Raw genomic sequence first — 24244 nt, 5'->3', positions numbered from 1 at the left:
GAATGTATATCCATCCATCTCCACACGTATGTCTGTTGGGAAATGGTAATATTGGTGATCAATATCAGAGAAAGTTTTGTTATCTAAGTCTAATTGCTGCTGCTGCAAAGAATGTATAGCCATCAATTGGAAAGCCTCATATTCACCCTCAATAACAAACTGGAGGACTGAACTAGTTACGTCCCTTTAGATTTTCTATATTATAAAGTTAAACAAAAACTGTATATATTTGATAGACTTTGGAAAATATAGAGTATGTTGATCACCTTCAATAATGCTTTGTATAGTGCTGTAACGCCCTGGCCATAGAGAGGGGTTTTTTGTTCTTTATTTTGGTTAGGCCAGGGTGTTACATTGGGTGGGCGTTCTATGTTCCTTTTTCTATGTTTTTGTATTTCTTTGTTTTGGGCCGAGTAGGGTTCCTAATCAGAGGCAGCTGTCTATTGTTGTCTCTGATTAGGAATCATACTTAGGCAGCCTGTTTTCCTTTGGGGTTTTGTGGGTAGTTGTTTCTGTTGTGTGGTTTGCACTGACAGAACTGTTGGCTTTCGTTTTCCCTGTTTTTTTTTTTTTAAGTGTATCATTAAAAATCATTATGACCACTTACCACGCTGCATCTTGGTCCCCTCTTCCAGACGAGCGTTACAAGTGGGCATTTTGTTTTTGTGTTGTGTTGTTTGTGAAGTCCTGTAGAAAAACAACAACAGGTGTAAACCATCGCTACAGTGAGATGCTTACTTACAAGCTCTTCCTCAACAATGAAGAGTTGTATTGACATTCTCCACAGGGGAAACCTGGGACTACTGCATCACTACTGCATTGACTACAAACACACTGGATAATCTGATAGAGAGGGTTACTGGCTGGGGTAGCACTGTCCAGATGATTTGGTCATTAGTTCCATGAGATGTTGCTACATGGATGTGTTGAGGAGTAGCTCTTGGTTTAACATCTTCAATAATCCCCTCACCTTATCTCCAACACCCCTAACTCACTTAGTCTCTCTCACTGTCTCTAACTCACTTACTCTCTCACACTCTTGTCTCTAACTCACTTTCTCTCTCTCTCTCTCTAACTCACTTAGTCTCTCTCTCTAACTCACTTAGTCTCTCTCACTCTGTCTCTAACTCACTTTCTCTCTCTCACTCTGTCTCTAACTCACTTACTCTCTCTCTCTAACTCACTTACTCTCTCTCTCTAACTCACTTAGTCTCTCTCACTCTGTCTCTAACTCACTTTCTCTCTCACTCTCTTGTCTCTAACTCACTTACTCTCTCTCACTCTGTCTCTAACTCACTTAGTCTCTCTCATAATGTATCTAACTCACTTACTCTCTCTCTCACACTCTGTCTCTAACTCACTCTCTCACACTCTTGTCTCTAACTCACTTTCTGTCTCTCACACTGTCTCTAACTCACTTACTCTCTCTCTCTCTAACTCACTTAGTCTCTCTCACACTGTCTCTAACTCACTTTCTCTCTCACTCTCCCTAACTCACTCACTTACTCTCACTCATGCTCTCATCCCTCTCTCTCTGCCAATGAAGGGTTAAAAAGTCTCTCTCTCTCTCTCTCTCTCTCTCTCTCTCTCTCTCATTCATCCTCCCTCTCTTTCTTGTGTGCATGCTCTTTCTCTCTCTCTTTCTCGCTAAAAGCCTCAGTAGGTTTAGGATTAAACAAATTAAACCTTGGCAAGCCACTTAAATGATCTCACTTCCTCTCTATACAATACCCCTCTCTCTCTCTCACACACACAAAACAAAGCCATGATCACGAAGTCACGCACGAGGTAGACAGGAATAAAGGACAAGACTCACAAATCCCAAATCTGGTAATGAGTTTAGACACTAAAGCCAAACACAATTGTGGGCAGACGCTTTAACTGTGGGCAGATGCTTCCCGGGTCCCCCTTTCTGTGGGCAGACTTCCCCCCCGCTCCTCTCTCTCTCTCTCTCTCTCTCTCTCTTTCTCAGACACACACACCCCTAACACACATCCCTCCTTGCACACTCACATGCAGACCTAGCCAGCATAGAGTGCGATTTGACCTCTGTACTCAGACCCGTCCCACCCCGCTAGTCCCATCCTCCTCCTCCTGTGTACACGTGCCAGGGATAAATCCTGCCTCTCCTCCTTTCTCCACCTCTTCTCTCTGCCACGCATCTACACAAGCAGGGCTCCCTCTGCCAACCCTCACTCACACACAGCCCCTGTGCAGTCTAGTTCACTTTGCTGGTGCTTTTGGTGCTTAGACATTTTGCCTTCATGGAGGACTACCACAAACCCGACCAGCAGACAGTGCAGGCACTCAGGAACATCGCCAACCGCCTCCGAATAAACTGCATCAAGGCTACCACTGCAGCCGGCAGCGGGTAAGACCCTTTAACTCAAACTGACACAGACACACACACACACACACACACACACACACACACACACACACACACACGCATACACACAGTCGTAAATCTAGGGAAGAGTGTATAAAGACTCATTCATACACACAGGTGCACATGCACACCCATGTAAAATACAAAATGAAACGGCATGTTTTCTTTTTGTTCTCATGTGAGCTATGGAAAAATGTAACTGAGTTGAAGATGAAATGCAGGGTAACTGGTGTAACTAGCCCCCTGGGGTAGACTGTAGCCGCTTATTTCCCTTCATAGTTTGTTTGTCTAAGCACGACCATCATCCACATACCACATTTTTTACAAAATGTTGCTTTTTTTTGTGTCAGCAATGGGACATGGTCCTTAAGGGGGGCTAGTTACCCCATGTTACCCTATGATGCTGTGAGTCACTACACATATGTGATGCAGATCAAAACGATAAAGACTTTCCATAATAATAACATAAAAAGTTTATATTTTCGTCAACATCTGTATGTATTGATTTTTATATAGACATAGCTTATAGTTAGGTAATCTGTTTATATCGTTTAATTGTAGAACGCTGTATTCTTGAACAATTTACGGATTATTTTGTTTATTTCTATTGAGCAAGATTGATGTGTGGCCATTGTGGCTCAACATGAGATTCTTTCGTTTTTTTCGATATTAGAAAATGTTCCATTGTGAACAACATCAGTTCATGAAAGGTTACATTTTGCTGTAGTGTCTGAAATTAACTCCTGTATCTGGGGGAAAGTATAGCGCGTCTTCATTTGTCTGACCGCAGGCAGGTAAGCGATGGAGGAGCCCTCGGAGCTTGCGCGTCAGTTGTTGGCACGAGACAAAGCGCATGGAGATAACCCTGGCTGGGATGTGCGCTCCGCCATCTTCGTTGATTTAGATGGGGGGGGGGATATTGGTCATTAAATATTATGAATAATTACTCCGCAATTACTCTTAGAGTGAACACCCAATTGAAGTTTATTATTAGGCTAGAGTGTTATTATTGAATTAAATAGAGAGCCCGTGCGCAAACAAGTGCGCACGTTGGGTAATTCTGTAAAGAACATATTTAACTGTGATTTTTGTGGAGAAATCACACGTTTATTTGAGATAGGCTATCAGTCATCATCTATTGCTCTAACACAAACTCCAGCATCCATTCATTCCGTCATGGAGCCATCATTCGACCGTAGCCTATCCACAAATCATCCACAAATAGACCAAGTGCGCAAGCCTAGACAATGAGCAACCGCCATGCGGTTGGTGATTGGGGGAAAAAAAGGGTTAAAATCACATTTTAAGAAGATAAATTGTAGAAATGACCTTGTGGCTTTGGTAACTAGTGACGACCACAAGGTTATAAGCCCGGTGATGAATGTGATTCCAAATGGCGCCCTCTGACTGATTGACTAACTGGCTGTCTGACTCTGCGCTCATTCCAAAATGGTCCACATTTCTCCCCAGCCGCCCATCAACGTACCCCTTGGATGTTGACATCACTGTAATTGGGGGGGGGGAGCCAATGGGGCATCTCGGTTTGAGCATGGCCCCCTCATCAGTATTTTGGATAGACTATTCCACTCTAATTATTATTCCCCATATTTCCCCATTGTGCCATTAGAATTCATTGGCAAGCTCAGATTTTAGACTGTGCCACTTAAAATCCAGTTAGACTCTGATTGAATTCTGAGTGTTTTTGAGTTTGTAAAGTGATATTTCTGTTCTCTGTGTCTGTGCGTGTGCGTGTGTGCGTGCGTGTGTGTCTATGAGTCTGTCTGCGATGTGAACACCTGTCAGTAACATCCTTCCCTGCTCCTACACTCTTAGAAAAAACATGCTATCTATAACTTAAAACGGTTATTCTGCTGAAAACCCTTTGTATAACCCTTTTTGGTTCCAGGTAGAACCCTTTTGGTTCCATGTAGAACTTTTTCCACAGATGGTTCTACATGGAACCCAAAGGGTTCTACCTGGAACCAAACAGGTTTTTCCTATGGGGACAACCAAAGAACCCTTTTGGAACCCTTTTTCCTGAGAGTGTACTCCTTGTCTCCAGATATCCCACATCATGCTGCAGCATTGCAGAGATCATGTCTGTTCTGTTCTTCAACACAATGAAGTACCGCGCAGAGGACCCCAAGAACATCAACAATGACCGCTTCATCCTTTCGAAGGTGAGACTATTCGAATGAAACAGAACACTATTGTTGCATTCTATTGCTGTTGTTGTCAGATCCATGATGTGAGATCCTCCAGCTCACTTCCACTGTTCTGGTTGGATAAAGGTCATATAACGGTCAGGATCTGCTTCTGTGAAGTTGTATCGTGCATATTGACTCACGTACTACACTTGTGTTACAGCTGGTGTGCGATTGTCATATGATATGGCTACAGTCATAAGAAGCAATGTATTTTACACTCCCTGGTTGTGAAATAGTTACGTGGTTATGTCTTGGGTTGTATTTGAGTAACATGGGTTTTCCTCTCCTTAGGGTCATTCTGCCCCGGCCCTGTACTCCATGTGGACAGAGACTGGTTTCCTGAAGGAGAGTGAGCTGCTCTCTCTGTGCCAGGTGGAGTCCATCCTGGAGGGACACCCCACACCTGTGAGTGATAACTACTCCACATCACTTTTGCTAGCCTAAAGGTTAACCTACGCCTCACCTTTAATAGCCTAGCGGTTAGCACCATAGCAAAACTGACAATGGAAATGTGTGTTCTTCTTGGACAAGTTCAGGTAGTACCTCACTGAACTTTGATAACTTGTAACCTATAATAATAGCTGCAAGTTTTAGAACCTACTCAACACATCCTTGCTCTCTATGGTGATAGTAACAGTCCTGTTCCTGTGTATGTGTTGGAGTTTCAGAAGCAACAGTTTGTGGATGTGGTCACTGGCTCTCTGGGCCAGGGCCTAGGTGTAGCCTGTGGGATGGCCTACACCGGGAAGTACTTTGACAAGTCCAGGTAGGAGTTCACACACATTCGCACACAGATTTGTGGTCTTTGCAGGCCTCTGAATTCTAAAGTGTTAAGTATGGACTCAAATACATCGTGATGCATTTTAGAGCTCTTTATTGCACCGTGTGTTATTTTAGAGCTCTTTAGAGCATAGTGAGGCATTTTAGAGCTCTTTAGAGAATAGTGATGTATTTTAGAGCTCTTTAGAGAATAGTGATGTATTTTAGAGCTCTTTAGAGAATAGTGATGTATTTTAGAGCTCTTTAGAGCATAGTGAGCTATTTTAGAGTTCTTTAGGGCACTGTGAGGTTTTCTATGGTCCTCTGGGTGTGCAGTATCCGCATGCTCTGCTCTTCCGATTCTTCTGCTCTAATAACCACAGCCCCGGCGGCCACAACTCAGTTATTTTTTACCATCCAGACAGATTCTGTCTCAGAATCCAATTCAGACTTTACATTAGTATTCATCACTCATTCTATTGTTCAAAATCAGACTCACTTTCCCCAGTCTAATTCAGGTTTTGTCTCAGAATGAGGAATGCGGATCTCTGGAATGCGGATATTGCCAGTCCTGAAAATGTGCCCTGCCCTCGATAGATTTGTACTAGAGGAGGATTTTGTGTGGGGGGTGGTTGAAAATGATGACATAAGCAGATTATCAGACCATTTGATTAAAAGAGGGGCATTTGCTTTGTTCAAATGAGTATGTGTGGCTAGAAGCCTCAGTCAGCGTAGATGTGAGGGAATGCAGTAAGTGGGATAGAGGGAGGGGTAAAGGTTACCAATTTCCTGTTGTGGGAGAGGGCTTTCACAATTCCCAGGGGGTGTTCAATCCGTTCTGTCACTTTAGGGGAAATGGATGAATTTGACTTGAAAGGTTTCATAGAGCACTATTTGGTGTTGGGTAGAATGATCATTTGATCTTACCACTTCTTGAATCTACACTGTTTGAAAAAGGTGCTTTCTAGGACCTTAAAGGGTCCTTCGGCTGTCCCCATTCGGCTGTCCCCTTTGAAGAACCCTTTTTGCTTCCAGGTAGAACAATTTTCGGTTTCCATGTATAACCTTTTCCACAAAGGGTTCTCAATGGAACCCAAAAGGGTTCTACATGAAACCCATAAAAGAGTTATCCTATGGGGACAGCTGAAGAACCCTTTTGGAAAAAAACATTCTAAGAGTGTATACACACACACACACACACACACACACACACACACACACACACACACACACACACACACACACACACACACACACACACACACACACACACACACACACACACACACACACACACACACACCTGTCTCACCCCCTCATCCCTCTCTCTTGCCTAGCTACCATGTGTTCTGCCTTCTGGGGGATGGGGAGCTGTCTGAAGGGGCAGTGTGGGAAGCCATGTCCTTTGCCTCTTACTACCAGCTGGACAACCTGGTGGCCATCTTGGATATCAACCGCCTGGGCCAGACCGACCCAGCGCCCCTGCAGCACCACGTGGAGAAGTACCAGAAACGCTGCGAGGCCTTTGGGTGAGTATGTGTGAAAGTGTGTGTGTGTGTGTGAAAGTGTGCGTGTGTGTGAAAGTGGGTTTACGAGTGAGAAGGACAGAGTGCGTAAGAGAGGTAGAGATCCTCTTTGTCAATGTAATGACAGCGAGAGAGAGTCTATGAATGTGTGAAGGCACATGTCAACATTAGTGGGCATATGTGGAATTGTTTGTTCATGCGTGTATGAGAAAGAGAAAGTGTGTGAATGCCTTTCCATAGTTGAAATGGGTTCTCTAACGTGTGTGATTTGCTGTCTACAGTTGGCATTCCATCATCGTGGATGGGCACAGTGTGGAGGAGCTGTGTAAGGCTCTGAGCCAGGCTCGTCACCAGCCCACTGCCATTATTGCCAAGACCACCAAGGGCAAGGGAATCCCAGGTACTCTCACACTCATATGGCTATTGGCTACATCCTATCACTCATACCTGTTGATGGGCTCACCTCTCAGTATGGTGTGTAAAGTATATAAGGTGTTGGGCCATTGATTTTTCCTGACCATGTGACCTGACTCCGGGTCTGGGGGTTTTCCCCGTCAGGAGATCACATCGTCAGGCTAAAACCCCTGGGCCTATATATCCATTCAAATCTTACTGTGTATCAGTGGTGGGAAAAGTACACAACTGTCATACTTGAGTAAAAGTAAAAAATACCTTAATAGAAAATGACTCAAGTAAAAGTAAAAGTCACCCACTAAAATACTACTTGAGTAAAAGTCTAAAAGCATTTGGTTTAAAATATACTTAAATATCAAAGATTAAAGTATAAAACATTTCAAATTCCTTATATTTAACATCCAGATGGCATCATTTTCTTGTATTGTTAATTTACGGAAAGCCACGGGCACACTCCAACATTCAGACATAATTTACAAACGAAGCATGTGTGTTTAGTGAGTCTGCCAGATCAGAGGCAGTATGGATGTTCTGTTGATAAGTGCGTGAATTTGTCACGTCCTGACCATAGTACGTTGTTATTTTCTATGGTAGAGTAGGTCAGGGCGTGACAGGGGTTTTTTCTAGTTTAGTTTTTCTATGTTGTTATGTTCTAGTTTTGTATTTCTATGTTGGGGTGTTCTAGTTTTTGTATTTCTATGTTGGGCTTTGTTTGAATTGATCTCCAATTAGAGGCAGCTGGTCATCGTTGTCTCTAATTGGAGGTCATATTTAAGTTGGTGTTTGTCCCACCTGGGTTTGTGGGAGATTCATTTTGAGTTGTGTATGTTTCACCTCTGCATCACGATTTGTTGTTTTTTTGTCATTCTATTTATTTATTATTATTCTATTTTATTTATGTATTGCATAGTTTCACAGTATAAATAAAATGTGGAATGACACACACGCTGCACTTTGGTCCGCTCATTCCTATGACAACCGTGACAGAATTTGACTATGTTTCTGTCCTGCTAAGTATTCAAAAGGTAACGAGTACTTTGGCTGTCAAGGGAAATGTATGGAGTAAAAAGTACAATATTTGCTTAAGGAATGTAGTGAAGTAAAAGTAGTCAAAAATATAAATGATAAAGTAAACTACAGATCCCCTCCCACAAAAAAACAACTTAAGTACTACTTTAAAGTATTTTTACTTAAGTACTTTACACCACTGCTGTGTATACAGCATGTTGTATTTTAACTATGTTTGTCTGCATTTACCAGCTGTGGAAGATAAGATGGGCTGGCATGCCAAGCCCCTGTCCAAGGACATGGCTGAGGGAGTAGTGAAGGATCTGCAGGCGCGCATCATGAACAGCAGCAAGCGCCTGTACCCCACCACGCCCATAGAGGATGCCCCGCCAGTCAGCCTGCGCAACGTCCGCATGCCCAGCGCACCCGCCTACAAGCAGGGAGAGAAGGTAACATACATTACATGCATCTCACCATATACTGTACATATGTGGTTGTACAGTTATCCCAGGAATATTGACTCCACTGGGGCTCACCCCATAGTCGCAAACAATATCATAATAGAAGCAGTCACTCACACCTTAGATTGACTGTCAGAGAGAAGGTAGTATAATGATACATGAATACACAGGCAGAAAAATGTACTTATTAATGACTGACTGGTTGATTTATTGATTGACTGGTTGTATTTCTCTACAGATTTCCACCAGGAAGGCCTATGGCATGGCCCTGGCTAAGTTGGGTCGTTATAATGAGCGCGTGGTGGTCCTGGATGGAGACACCAACAACTTGACTTACTCAGAGATCTTCAAGAACGAACACCCCAACCGCTTTGTGGAGTGCTACATCGCGCAGCAGAACATGGTATGAAATTAACCCTAACCCTAACCTTAACCCTTACTCAGACCCTAACCCTATTGAGTTTTTCTTGATTTTCTCTTTATCACATACAGTACCAGTCAAAAGTTTGGACACACCTCATCATTCAAGGGTTTTTCTTTATTTTTACTATTTTCTACATTGTATAATAATACTGAAGACATCAAAACTATTAAATAACACATATGGAATCATGTAGTAATCAAAAAAGTGTTAAACAAATCAAAATATATTTGAGATTTGAGATTCTTCAAAGTAGCCACCCTTTGCCTTGATGACAGCTTTGCACACTCTTGGCATTCTCTAAACCAACTTCACCTGGAATGCTTTTCCAATAATCTTGAAGGAGTTCCCACATATGCTGAGCACTTGTTGGCTGCTTTTCCTTCACTCTGCGGTCCAACTAATCCCAAACCATCTCATTTGGGTTGAGGTCGGGTGATTGTGGAGGCCAGGTCATCTGATGCAGCCCTCCATCACTCTCCTTCTTGGTCAAATAGCCCTCACACAGCCTGGATGTGTGTTGGGTCATTGTCATGTTGAAAAACAAATGATAGTCCCACTAAGCGCAAATCAGATGGGATGGCTTATCGCTGCAGAATGCTGTGGTAGCCATGCTGGTTAAGTGTGCCTTGAAATCGAAAACAAATCACTGACAGTGTCACCAGCAAAGCACCACTACACCATCACACCTCCTCCTCCATGCTTTATGGTGGGAACCACACTTGCGGAGATCATCCATTCACCTACTCTGCGTCTCACAAAGACACGGTGGTTGGAACCAAAAATCTCAAATTTGGACTCATCAGACTCATATTTCTACCAGTCTAATGTCCATTGCTCATGTTTCTTGGCCCAAGTCTCTTCTTCTTATTTGTGTCCTTTAGTAGGTTTTTGTTGTTGCAGCAATTCGACCATAATGGCCTGATTCACGCTGATGTTGAGATGTGTCTGTTACTTGAACTCTGTGAAGCATTTATTTCGGCTGCAATTTCTGAGGCTGGTAACTCTAATGAACTTATCCTCTGCAGCAGAGGTAACTCTGGGTCTTTCTTTCCTTTTGTGGTCCTCATGAGAGCCAGTTTCATCATAGCTTTTGATGGTTTTTTTTGACTGAACTTGAAGTAACTTTCAAAGCTCTTTACAGTTTCCAGATTGACTGACCTTCATGTCTTAAAGTAATGATAGACTGCCATTTCTATTTGCTTATTTGAGCTGTTCTTGCCATAATATGGTCTTGGTCTTTAGAAGGAAAGAAATTCCACAAATTAACTTTTAACAAGGCACACCTGTTAATTGAAATGCATTCCAGGTGACTACCTCATGAAGCTGGTTGAGAGAATGCCTAGAGTGTACAAAGCTGTCATCAAGGCGAAGGGTGGCTACTTTAAAGAATCTCAAATTTAAGATATATTTTGATTTGTTTAGCACTTTTTTGGTTACTACATGATTCCATATGTGTTATTTCATAGTTTGGATGTCTTCACTATTATTCTACAATGTAGAAAATAGTAAAAAATTAAGAAACCCCGGAATGAGTACGTATGTCCAAACCTTTGACTGGTACTGTATATGTAGTCAGGATTGGGAAGGACCACTCTATAAGCCAATTATGACCGTTCTATAAACCCAGACAACACTCGTTCTAACTAAACCAAGCTTTTAAAAGCCAACCTGTTTTAAAATGACTTCTAAATTATACTTTTTGTTTAAAAAAAAAATCTATTCAGCGTTGTTAAAATATTTACTCAATTGCTGCAGCATTTCGTGGCTCAGCTTAGCTGTCCTCTCTCCTCTGCCGACGTCTCTCTCGCTGATGCTCAACCGAATGCCCTGTCCCTAGACCTGGGTTCAAATACTATTTGAAATCTTTGAGATACTTTGAGCATTTTTTCTCTAGCCTGTTTCAAGTGCCAAATGGCGGGGCTTTACAGTTTTTGGACGAATCTATTGCTCCATTAAGCCAGACAAGCTCAATCAAGCACGGAGAAAATATTTGAAATGATCTCAAATACTATTTGAACCCTTGCTCTGCCTGTCACTAATTATGCTGATTCGCTATAACAAAATGCCTCTTTACTTCTGTTCAGACCACTGACTCGCTGAGCGAATTCCCCCTCTCTCAGGTCTGATTAGCTGAATAAAAACCTTTCTCTCTCTCAGTGTTAAGAGGTTGGCCTGATGAATAATGGATGTAGGTCCATCCATAATGTAACGCTGGAGAGAGAGGCAGAGACATGACCCACTTACAATACACCATGCCAAGCATCCTCTCTCCCACATTCTCCCTCCTCTGTGCTTCCTCCTCCAATGCCTTGCCACGCTTCCTCCATCCACCATGCTCCCTCCCTCCGCACAGCTGGCTGCTTTGTCGTCTTGAGGATTTGAACCAGTGACCTTTCAGTTACAGACCCAGCACTCTAACTGCTAGGCTACCTACCCTCTATTCCTATCCTCTCATTGCAATCGGACATTAGATGAACATTTTGGGAGAGTTGTCATTCAGGCCTGGCTGTATTACTGCACTGCTGCTCTTTGGCTGGTTCCTCCTGCAGCAGCAGCCTGCTAGCCTGTTCAGGTCAGGGCTGTGTTTGATGAACAGCCGTTATGACAGTTATGCTGAGCTGAGAAGTGAAATATGAATCAGTGTGAGGAGTGTGGGTGTGGCCGTCTGGCTGATCTGACTGTCTTACTGACTGGTTGGGTGACTGACTGACTGACCGGATGAATGGATGGCTGGCTGTGACTGACTGATTGGCTGCCTGGTTGACTGGCTAACTGAATGACTGACTTTTTATTTATTTTTATTTTATTTAACTAGGCAAGTCAGTTAAGAACAAATTCTTATTTACAATGACGGCCTAGGAACAGTGGGTTAACTGCCTTGTTCAGGGGCAGAACGACAGATTTTTACCTTGTCAGCTCAGGGATTTAATCTAGCAACCTTTCGGTTACTGGCCCAACGCTCTAACCACTAGGCTACCTGCCGCCCCTGACTGACTGACTGACTGACTGAATGGATGGCTGACAGACTGCCTGGCTGACTTACTGACTGCCTCACTGCCTGGCTGACTAGCTGGCATGCTGGCTGATATACCATTGTTATAAAGATGATTGTGCAGAATAAAGCTAGAATGGCAGGTTCAAATGAGACAGACAGATTGTCTAATGGGGAATCGTTAATATTGATAAGAGAATAATGAGAAAATCAGATGCACTGCTGTTCATGTTATGACTTATTTACGACTGCATTATGTATGGCATTGTTGAATACTAGTTTCGGATTGGCTTGAAGGGCATTCTAGAGCGTGCATTATTTCCCTTTATAAACTGGATGGTTCGAGCTCTGAGTGTTGATTGGCTGACAGCCGTGGGATATATCAGACCATATACCACGGGTATGACAAAACATGTATTTGTACTGCTTTAATTACGTTGGTAACCAGTTTATAATAGCAATAAGGCACCTCGGGGGTTTGTGGCATATGGCCAATATACCACGGCTCAGGGCTGTATGCAGGCACTCTGCGTTGCGCCTTAAGAACAGGCCTTAGCCGTGGTATGTTGGCCACATACCACATCCCCCTTAGGCCTTATTGCTTAAATAATGCACGGTATATCAGCAAGGTAGAATTCAATGGCTATAGTTATTTCTTACATGTTCTACGTTTGAGCTGCTTTTGAAAGAAAAGGTCGAATTGAAAACATTATTGGCATTGTTCAATTAGATTCTCATAATAGCAAGCTAGGACTGATGGTTTGGTTGGTTAAACTAGCAAGTCTGTTTGTTTGGTTACCAAGGCAACTGCTGTAGCTATCTAGTAAACTTGCTAGCTACTTTTCCAGCAGCAAATGTGTTAAATTATAGCCATGGTATAGTATAAAAGGGATAATCAACTCGGGCTCTATGCGTTTTATGGAAGATAATGCAACTCTGTGAAGGTCAGTTCCACTCAGCTAGCACGTTGTGGAACACACCTTCCACGTCGTTCATTATTTTCCATAGAACGCATTGTCCCCCGTTGATTATCCGTTACTTATTGCAGTCATGTCCTTGTGAATACTGTATTAAAGTGGCAATCTGCTGTTCAAACAATCACATAGAGAGAAAGAGACAGACACATAAAGAGAGAGACGGACACATAAAGAGAGAGACAGACACACAGAGAAAGAGAATAATGATCATGTCAATGGCAAGAGTGCTATCTTCTTTGTCCAGGTTAGAAGCGGGGCAGAAGGAAATTGGATAATAGTACTTCTATCTGGTACTGATATGGAATAGGAATGAGTCCAATGGCAACTCAGAGGTTTAGACAGCCACAGTGAAGAGAAGAGCAGGGGGATCGGGGGAGAGCTTTTGAGATATGAAACAGGAAATGACAACTTGTGAAAGAAGCACGCCGCTGATTCCTCTCATATGGTACCATAAACTCGTGTGCTTTTGAACTGACTGACTTCTCACTGACTTACATAACATAGGTCTGGGTTTCTGGGAGGCGTGACCCCTCGTTTTGATTGTGATTCGCTCAGCAGTCATTGTCCCCATGAAGACCTCACTTAACCCCTTTGTATTTTCCAGTGTAGGGTGACCACATGTCTGCATTTTGGCCCTTTATCCCACGTCTCGCAACCAAACAATCATGTGCCGCACTTTATTAACAAATTAAAACACTACTAATTTACAAAACAGATTGTCCTGTATTTCAATCAAACTTCCCATTTGTTTGATGACAATTGACATTTTAACCTGTCTCTTTTGCAGTCACATTACGCTTTTCACAAGATATACAGTGTCTTTAGAATGTATTCACTCCTATTTTCCAAATTTTGTGTTAAAGCCAGAATTTAAAATGGATTAAATATAGATTTTTTTGTCACTTGTCTACACACATACCCCATAATGTTGAATTACGTTTTTTCAAAATGTTTACTAATTAATGAAACATGAAAAGCTGAAATGTCTTGAGTTAATAAGTATTCAAACCCTTTGTTATGGCAAGTCTGAAATAGTTCAGGATTAAAAATGTGCTTACCAAGTCACATAATAAGTTGCATGGACTCACTGTGTGCAATAAGTGTTAACATGATTTTTGAATACCTACCTCATCCCTGTACCCCACACATAAAATTATCTGTAAGGTCCCTCAGTCAAACAGTGAATTTCAAACACAGATTCAACCACACATACCAAGGGGGTTATCAAATGCCTCACGAAGAAGAGAACCTATTGGTAGATAGGTAAAAAAACCAAAAAAACAGACGTTGAATATCACTTTGAGCATGGTGAAGCTATTAATTATCTCTACCATGTAACCACGCCAGCCCAGGACTTCCACATCCGGCTTCTTCACCTGCGGGATCGTCTGAGACCAGCCACCCAGACAACTGCTGAAACTGAGGAGTATTTCTGTCTGTAATAAAGCCCTTTTGTGGTGAAAAACGTACTCTGATTGGCTGGGCCTGGCTCCCCAGAGGGTGGGCCTATACCCTCCCAAGCCCACCAATGACTGTGCCCCTGCCCAGTCATGTGAAATCCATGGATTAGGGCCTAATGAGCTTATTTAAATTCACTGATTTCCATATATGAACTTAAATAACTCAGGAAAGTCTTGAAATTGTTGCATTTTGCCTTGATATTTTTGTTCAGTGTATATCAGCACCAGTCAAAAGTTTGGACACACCTACTCATTCAAGGGTTTTTCTTTATTTTTACTATGTTCTACATTATAGAATAATAGTGAAGACATCAAAACTATGAAATAACACATATGGAATCACGTAGTAACTAAAAGTGTGTTAAACAAATCAAAATATTTTTTATTTTTGAGATTCTTCAAAGTAGCCACCCTTTGCCTTAATGACAGCTTTGCACACTTTTGGCATTCTCTCAAACAGCTTCATGAGGTATTCACATGGAATACATTTCAATTAACAAATGTGCCTTGTTAAAAGTTAATTTGTGGAATTTATTTCCTTCTTAATGCGTTTGACCCAATCAGTTGTGTTGTGACAAGGTTTTCAAACTCTACCATGTAACCACGCCAGCCCAGGACCTCCACATCCCGCTTCTTCACCTGCGGGATCGTCTGAGACCAGCCACCCAGACAACTGCTGAAACTGAGGAGTATTTCTGTCTGTAATAAAGCCCTTTTGTGGCGAAAAACTTACTCTGATTGGCAGGGCCTGGCTCCCCAGTGGGTGGGCCTATACCATCCCAAGCCCACCAATGACTGTGCCCCTGGTATACAGAAGATATTTGGTAAAATACTAAGTCCATATTATGGCAAGAACAGATCAAATAAGCCAAGAGAAATGACAGTCCATCATTACTTTAAGACATGAAGGTCAGTCATTGCATAAAATTTAAAGAACTTAGAAAGTTTCTTCAAGTGCATTCGCAAAACCCATCAAGCGCTATGATGAAACTGGCTCTCATGAGGACCGCCACAGGAAAGGAAAACCTAGAGTTATATCTGCTGCAGAGGAAAAGTTTATTAGAGTTACCAGCCTCAGAAATTGCAGCCCAAAGAAATGCTTCAGAGTTCAAGTTTATTTAACCAGGCAAGTCAGTTAAAAGCAAATTCTTATTTACAATGACGGCCTAGGAACAGTGGGTTAACTGCCTTGTTCAGGGGCAAACAACAGATTTTCACCTTGTCAGCTCAGGGATTAGATCTAGCAACCTTTCGGTTACTGGCCCAACGCACTAACCACTAGGCTACCTGTCGCCCGTAACAGCAACATCTCAACATAAACTGTTCAGAGGAGACTGTGTGAATCATTCCTTCATGGTAGAATTGCTGCAAAGAAACCACTACTAAAGGACACCAATAAGAAGAAGAGGCTTGCTTGGGCAAAGAAACATGAGAAATGGACATTAGACAGTTGGAAATCTGCCCTGTCTGATGAGTCCAAATTTGAGATTTTTGGTTCCAACCGCCGTGTCTTTGTGAGATGTAGAGTAGGTGTACAGATGATCTCTGCATGTGTGGATCCCACCGTGAAGCATGGAGGAGGTGTGATGGTGCTTCGCTATCTGTGATATAGTTAGAATTCAAGGCACACTTAAACATGGCTACCACAGCATTGTGCAGCAATACGCCATCCCATCTGGTTTGCGCTTAGTGGGACTATCATTTGTTTTTCAACAGGACAATGACCCAAAACACACCTCCAGGCTGTGTAAGTGCTATTTGACCAAGAAGGAGAGTGATGGAGTGCTGCATCAGATGACCTGGCTTCCACAATCACCCAACCTCAACCCAATTGAGATGGTTTGTCATGAGTTGGACCGCAGAGTGTATGAAAAGCAGCCAACAAGTGCCCAGCATGTGGGAACTCCTTCAAGACTATTGAAAAAGCATTCCAAGTGAAGCTGATTGAGAGAATGCCAAGAGTGTGCATGTAATGAACACAATGGTAGACAGAGAGCTGGTTTCAAGCGCAGGGCGCAGCAGTTGTTTAATGATTAAGGACCACATTAGGAGGCAGGTAGCTGTGTCCAGGGGCAGGCAGAATGTCATACACAGGGGGTCCAAAAAGGCAACAGTACAGGCAGGGAAAAGGCTAGTAATGTCGTCTGGGATATCAGGCAATAGGTTGATAACAGGAAATCCGTTACAGTCAGGGAATAGGCAAAAGGCGTCGTTAGTGAGGCAGGCCAAAACTATCATACACGGGAGGATGAAATTACAGGAAAAACATTGCTCCGAATAGACGTGTGTCACAAAACAAATTAAACCTCACAATGATGGGGTGCAAAGAACTGAACTAAATAGTGTGATTATGACATACAGGTGTGTGAACAGGTGATCAGAATTCAGGTGATTGGGATCTGGAGAGTGAGCTGCATTCAGGGGATCTATGTGTTTGAGGGTGTGAGTTGGTAGCAGACGTTACGGTACCCCCCATCCACCGGCAGCTCTTGGTGGCCTAGGAAGCTGTGCGGGGGGGGGTGGGATGTGGAGCTGGGCGGTCAGGACGGTTACGGTGGAAAGCCAGGATCATGGCTGGGTTGAGGATGTTCTTTGCGGGAACCCAGGACCGTTCTTCGGGTCCGTACCCTTCCCAATCCACCAGGTAGTGGATGCGACCACCCAGGCGCTTGGAGTCAAGGAGGGCTTGGACGGAATAAGCTGGTGCACCACCGACGTCAAAATGGCACCGAGGTGCGCCACTGGAGGATGGAGGGCTGTATCTCACAGGCTTGAGGAGGGACACATGGAAGGATGAGGAGATCCGGTAATGGTGGGGCAACTGGAGACTGTAGGTGACAGGATTGATGCGGTGTGTGATTTTGATGGGACCAATGAACCGAGGACAGAACTTTTTGCAGGGGTCACGAAGCCTGATGTCCCGGGGAGAGAGCCACACACGTTGCCCAGGGTAGAAGATTGTAGTAGGTCGGCGACGCCGGTCAGCAAACTGTTTCTGGGAGAGGGAAGCTTGATGTAGGTGCCGATGTGCGGTCTCCCAAACCTGCTCGCTCCGTCGAAACCACTCATCGACTGCATGCACAGTTCTGGGCTCTGTCTCTTATGGTAACACAGGGGGTTGGTATCCGAGGACACACTGAAAAAGAGTGCGTTGGAGTGAGGAATGCACCAGGGAGGTCTGTGCGTATTCGGCCCCGGCTAGATAGCGACTCCACTTGTGTGGTTGGTGGGTGCAGTGTTGGCGAAAGTACTTCCCTATTTCCTGATTCAGGCGTTCCGTCTGCCCATTGGTTTGGGGATGGTATCCGGAGGATAGGCTGATGGAGACCTCCAGTCGGTCACAGAAGGCTCGCCACACCCTGGAGACAAACTGGCATCCCTGATCTGAAACGATGTCTTCCCGGGATCCCATACAGACGAAACACCTGTTGGAACATGCACTCAGCCATTTCTATGGCATTAGGTAGATGCAGAAGGGGGATGAGTAACCACATGTTGGAGAACCAGTCCACAAAAACAAAAATAGTTGTGAAGCCTGAAGAGTCTGGCAGATCAGTGAGGAAATCCATAGCTATGTGGGACCATGGTCTGTGTGGTGTAGGTAAAGACTTGAGCTCACCGGTAGGTAGTTGGCGAGGGCTCTTAGCCCATGCACAGATGGGACAGGAAAGAATGTAATCTCGGACATCTGCTGTTAGGGATGACAACCAGAACTTGCGTGTCAGTAGCTCTGTTGTCCGGGTGATCCCGGGATGGCCAGAACTCAGTGAGGTATGCCACCACTGCATTAGTTGGGGTCTGACGGATGCCGGAATGTAGGTATTGCCTGCAGGGGTGTCGGGAGGTGCTGGGTCGTGGCGTAGGGCATCTTGAATGGCTGATTGGATTTCCCAGTGTATGGGTCCCACGTCACAAGACCGAGACAGGATGGGCTCGGGCGTTGGGTTAGAGGAAGGGGAGTCAAATAGACGGGATAAGGAATCAGCCTTCACATTTATGACGATGAAGGCTGAAGTGTGTGAAGAAGAGTGCCCAGCAAGCCTGTCTGGGGTTGAGCCTCTTAGCACTTTTCAAGTACTCCAAATTGCGGTGGTTGGTAAGGACAAGGAATGGGTGATGAGCTCCCTCTAACCAGTGGCGCAGCTCTTCGGTAGCCAGCTTAATGGCAAGGCGATCTCGGTTCCCGACATTATAGTTCCTCTCAGCGGGTGACAGTTTCTTGGAAAAGAAGCCACATGGGTGTAATTTGGGAGGTGTCCCTACCCGCTGAGAGAGAACCGCTCCCATGCTGACCTCGGAGGCATCAACCTCCAGAACAAAAGGGTAGGATTTGGCTGCCTAAGGATGGGTGCAGAGGTGAAGAGCTATTTCAAGGTCTCAAATGCAGTAAGGGCAGTGTCGGTCCATTGGAGGGTATGGGTTTTTTGACTGGTGAGAGCTGAGAATGGAGAGGTTGTGCTGCTGCAGTTTCAGATGAACTGGCGGTTGTAGTTGGAAAATCCTAGGAAATGTTGTAGTTCCTTCACGGTGGTAGTTTTGGGTCAGTTAAGCATGGCCGTGACTTTTCCTTCGTCCATGTTGACTCCTCCTGGTGTCAACACGAAACCTTGGAAGGTTACCGTAGTAACGTGAAAGGCGCTCTTCTCAGCCTTGACATAAAGATGGTGGTCCTGTAGTCGTTGGAGGATCTGTCACACATGCTGTACGTGTTCTGCAATGGAGTGAGAGTAGATCAAGATATCGTCAATGTACACAATGAGGAACTGGTTGATCATGTCTTGGAAAACTTAATTCATGAAGGACTGGAAGACTGCGGGAGCGTTGGTGAGACCATAGGGCATAACTAGGTTGTCGTTGTGACCTCTAGCGGTGATGAACGCCGTCTTCCACTCATCCCCACATCGGATACGGACCAGGTTGTAAGCACTACCTAGGTCCAGTTTAGAGTAGATGGTAGCCTGTCCAACTTGTTCTAGTGCAGCTGGAATTAGAGGGAGGCGATTCTTGATGGTAAGGTTATTGGGGGGTCGGTAATCTATGCAGGGACAGAGACTACCATCCTTTTTCACAAAAAAGAAACTGGATGCAGCCGGAGACGTGGATGGACGGATGAATCCCATGTCGAGGGCCTCTTCTATATAGGTGTCCATAGCCTCATTCTCTGGGATGGACAAGGGGTAGATCCGACCCTTAGGGGGCAATGCTCCAGGAAGGAGGTCGATCGCGCAGTCCCCCGGGCAATGAGGGGGCAGAATTGACGCCTTTTTCTTGCTGAAGACACTCTGGAACTGGGCATATACAGGTGGGATGTGGGTTGGAATGGCAAACTCCGATCCTTCTATAGAGGTGGCTCAACAAGGTAGATTGAAGCAGTTCCCCAAACAGGCGGGAGACCATGACAGCATTTCACCCTGCCAAGAGATGGCAGGGTCATGAAGGCTTAGCCAGCGGTGACTGAGGATGAGGGATTCTTTAGGCGAAGACAATACCATTATCTGAATGACCTCAGAGTGAAGGAGGCCAATCTGAAGGGTGATACTGTCGGTCATTTGAGTCACAAGACCAGTTCCGAGAGGATGTCCGTCCAGTAATCCTAAAGGGAAGATTAACAGGGATTAGTTTGAGTTTTAACTGTTGTGCCAATTGTCTGTCAATAAAATGACCTGCGGCACCCAGAGTCCACTACTCCCTCCACAAACTGAGTGACCCCATTAGCAGATTGAAGAGCCGGGACACAAAACTGCTTTTTGGTAATATTCAAAAACGTAGAGGTGCTTACCCGGGCGGAAGTGGAGGTGTTGTGGTCACCCCTTCGTGGGGGGGCGGTAGCTATTGAGTAGGGGGTTACTCTCTCCACAATAGAGACACAGGTTTTCACGTAACCTCCAATGTCTCTCGGCAGGTGTGAGAGGGTTTCGGCTGAGTTGCATGGGTTCGGGGCTATTAGACCGTGGTGGATGAGAGAAGGGCATGGAAAACTCACAGGCCATGGGCGACTGTATAGGTCTGCAGTCCACCAGTAGGTTGCCAATGGATATGGACATCCGGATGTATTGGTTTAGGTCAGTTAAATCTCCTCTGCTGGCCAGTTCGGTCTGTAACTCCCGATTTAGACCCCTCCGGTAGACTGTAAGGAGCGCTGGTTCGCTCCATCCTCTGCTGGCAGCCATGGTGCGGAACTCAAGGGCATACTCAGTGGTGGAGCGACGGCCCTGTCGCATCTCACGTAACAGGTCCCCGGTGTGATGACTTGAAACTGAATGGTCTAACACCTCCTTGATGAGGGCGTGGAAACGTCATTCAGAGGACAGATCAGAACTTTGAGCGGCCCACAGGGCTGTGACTCAATCTAGAGCTTTGCCCGTGAGTAGGGAGATGATGAAGTCCACCCTGTCTTTGTCAGAGGTGAAATCAGCAGGGTGATGGTCTATGTACAGGTTACATTGCATGAGAAATCCTTGTCATTTCCCTGGGGAGCCGTTGTAATTATTAGGCACTGATATGGAGGGGGGATGAACGAGAGGAGGTTGTGGCACCTGATATCGGTGAATCGGGAATGGACTGGCAAAGGAGGTCACAGAGTTCATCGATTTGTTCCTCCTGTCGGGCTAGACGTAGCTGCAGCTCCGCTGAATCCATCTGTCGTTTTTGGTGATGTATTCTGTAATGAATACGATGGGAGACTGAGAGCTGGTTTCAAGCGCAGGGCGCAGCAGGTGTTTATTGGTAAAGGACCACAGGAGGAGGCAGGTAGCTGGGTCCATGGGAAGGCAGAAACTAATACACAGGGGGTCCAAAAAGACAACAGTACAGGCAGGGAAAAGGCTAGTAACGTTGTCCAGGACATCAGGCAATAGGTTGATAACAGGAAATCTGATAGGATAAAGTACAGGCAGGGAATAGGCAAAAGGCGTCGTTAGTGAGGCAGGCCAAAACTCTTATACATGGGAGGATAAAGTACGGGAAACACAGCGCTCCGAATAGACGTGTCACAAAACAAATTATACCTCACAAAGATGGGGTGCAAAGAACTGAACTAAATAGTGTGTGATAATGACACAGGTGTGAACAGGTGATCAGAATTCAGGTGATTGGGATCTGGAGAGAGCTGCGTTCAGGGGATCTACGTGTTTGAGAGTGTGAGTTGGAAGCAGACGTTACAGTGCAAAGCTGTCATCAAGGCAAAGGGTGGCTACTTTGAAGAATCTCAAATATAAAATCGATTTTGATTTGTTTAACACTTTTTTGGTTACTACATGATTCCATATGTGTTATTTAATAGTTTTGATGTCTTCAGTATTGTTCTACAATGTAGAAAATAGTAAAAAAAAAAAAACCTTGAATGAGTCAGTTAAAAAAAAAAAAGACCAGAGAAAATGTAAAATGAGTAGGTGTATATATTGTTTTTCTCACAAACCTAGTGCACTGACCCTTTAATAGTCCTGTATTCGCAGACCAATATAGCAGTCTGTAGCGCAGACAAAAAATAAGTCAAAGAGAGAGAATAAATAGTGTTCTATGTGATTCTGGGTTCTGCTCACCTTTAGCTGCAGCTAATTTATCTACAGTAGCCTACATAGCTATGTCTCTGCAGTTGCAGGACCATCATAGAGATGAACTACATGTTCCTGTGGGGTTAGATAGGGACTAGATTTCGAGCTCCGGATGAGGCTCATTCAGGGAAGAAGAGGAGGATGGTCTTCCTGAATCTATGTCTGCATCTTAACTGCCACCCTTTTTCCCTATATAGTGCGCAAAACAATAACTGCACTATATAAGGAATAGGGTGCCATTTGGGACGCACCCCTTGTAAATGTATAGAGAGTTACTTGGAAGATGAAATATTGTTCTGCCATCAGCTTCATTAAAATTATGTCCCATCCATTATTCTCAGTAACTCATCTCCCTAAAGTCACTAGCCGCCACTGTTATAGTATGATGTAACCCCTTTCTTCCCCTTTTCCCTCTAGGTGAGTGTTGCCACTGGCTGCGCTGCCCGTGAGAGGAATGTTGTGTACGCCAGCACCCTGGCCTCCTTCTTCACCCGGGCCTACGACCAGCTCCGCATGGCTGCCATCTCAGAGAGCAACATCAACTTGTGTGGCTCCCACTGTGGCCTGTCCATTGGTGAGTCTGTCTGACCCTCCCCCAAACAAACCCCGGGCACACCCCCAAATCCTCACTCCACTCCACGCCACTCCCACAACCACCCACCATCACCCTCATACACGGCAACCTGCAACCTGTCACCAAAGATGGTGGATAAATTATGATAGTTCACTCAAGCCGTTTACCATTGAAAAAAATCTATTAGGTTCCTGTCTACTTATCGGGGTGTGTCCCACATAAACAACAACGCAATAGCAGCTGGGTCTGGTTTACTTAGTTAATTGACTTTCATTGAACCTGAAAAAAAACAGCAAGTGGGATGTCTCGCTTCCTCTTCCATCTCTGTCACCTCAACAAATGTTCCCTCTTAACTGCCTGTGTGTGTGGTCGTGCACCTCCTCCAGGACTGCCAGAAATGCCAGGTTGCGCAGAGACGCAAGAGATTGAACTTCACTGAGTTCACCCCATTAGTTTTCACTTTATAGACCAACTTTTTTTCTGTGATTGAATCAACATTATATCAGCCCCTTCTCAATGCAACAAACCAAAACAAATCTAACTTTGCAAGATTTGGTCTGTGATTTTGTTGTAGGGAGAGCAAGAGCGCAACGGAGTAGAATTATATTGGCAGGGGTAGCACAAAACGTGTAGGTTACATTTCAAGTTGTATTTGAAAAGCCAGTCAGGTAAAAAGCTTATGTCTTAATAAAAAGGAGCAATGTTGTATTTTGAGACAGGCTTGAATATGCAAATAAGCCAATATGCAGAGGGATAGCCTACATTGTCTAATTCTCTGTATAGTAATAATAATACATTTTATTTTGTAAAGTGGTTTCTTGTATCATACAACACAATAAAATGCAATTTACAGTCACCTATTTGGCCCATGGTGTTACAGACCAAGTAAAAAATCATTAATGTCAAGCCCTTCATAATGTAAAAATGGTTTTAAATGTCTCATGCAATGTAGGCCTGCATTGAACACCACACATAGGCTACTGTAGGCTATATCATGGAAATCAAAAGCTATTTCCATGTGAAAATGTTAGGATTTGATCCATTGGTTTTGTTGGTAGGCTTACATTATGCTGAAATAGCCACAATAGCGTAATGGCTACTGTCTAAAACTGTACATTTGCTCAGTGCCCCCCCAAAATTGAGGGAACATTGGTCACACAACCCCACTCGTTCTCCAGTGACTCTACCCCCTCTCTCACTCTCTTCACTCTTTCTATTGGCTCCTCAAGTCAAAGCACCCTCAAATGGTACTGAATTCCCAACGTGACTGTCCATCTTGTGCAGTTGATCCAAGTTCCTCTCTTTCTTTTTCCCCACTTCTGTGTTTTCCTCCTCACCTCCTTCACCCCCTGAGGTCCCCTAACCTCTCTCTCCCCCCCTGACCCCTGACCCTGTCTGTCCTGGATGCTGTCACCTTCACCAAGGGACCTGATGTCCCTCTCCTCTGTTAGTCCCTCAGGTACACTGCATGCCACGCTCTCTACGTCCGTCTGTCCTACT

At 44.4% G+C, this 24244-nt stretch overlaps 1 protein-coding gene across 1 annotated transcript in view; it reads left to right on the top strand.

The window, feature by feature from the left end:
* The first annotated feature begins 1989 nt into the window (after nt 1-1989).
* Nucleotides 1990-24244, top strand: part of LOC106565155 (transketolase) — a 26700-nt gene continuing 4445 nt past the window's right edge. The window contains exons 1-9 of the mRNA XM_014131959.2: nt 1990-2371; nt 4452-4569; nt 4888-5001; nt 5265-5362; nt 6693-6884; nt 7163-7281; nt 8556-8752; nt 9003-9167; nt 22588-22744. Coding sequence (XP_013987434.1) covers nt 2265-2371; nt 4452-4569; nt 4888-5001; nt 5265-5362; nt 6693-6884; nt 7163-7281; nt 8556-8752; nt 9003-9167; nt 22588-22744 — 1267 coding nt within the window. The 5' untranslated portion in view covers nt 1990-2264. The remainder of the gene's footprint in view (nt 2372-4451; nt 4570-4887; nt 5002-5264; nt 5363-6692; nt 6885-7162; nt 7282-8555; nt 8753-9002; nt 9168-22587; nt 22745-24244) is intronic.

The sequence above is a fragment of the Salmo salar genome, chromosome ssa12 (genome assembly GCF_905237065.1).
Source record: "Salmo salar chromosome ssa12, Ssal_v3.1, whole genome shotgun sequence".
Taxonomy (NCBI): Eukaryota; Metazoa; Chordata; class Actinopteri; order Salmoniformes; family Salmonidae; genus Salmo; species Salmo salar.
The sequence above is the reverse complement of the archived record's forward strand: the minus strand, read 5'-3'. Positions and strand labels throughout refer to the sequence as shown.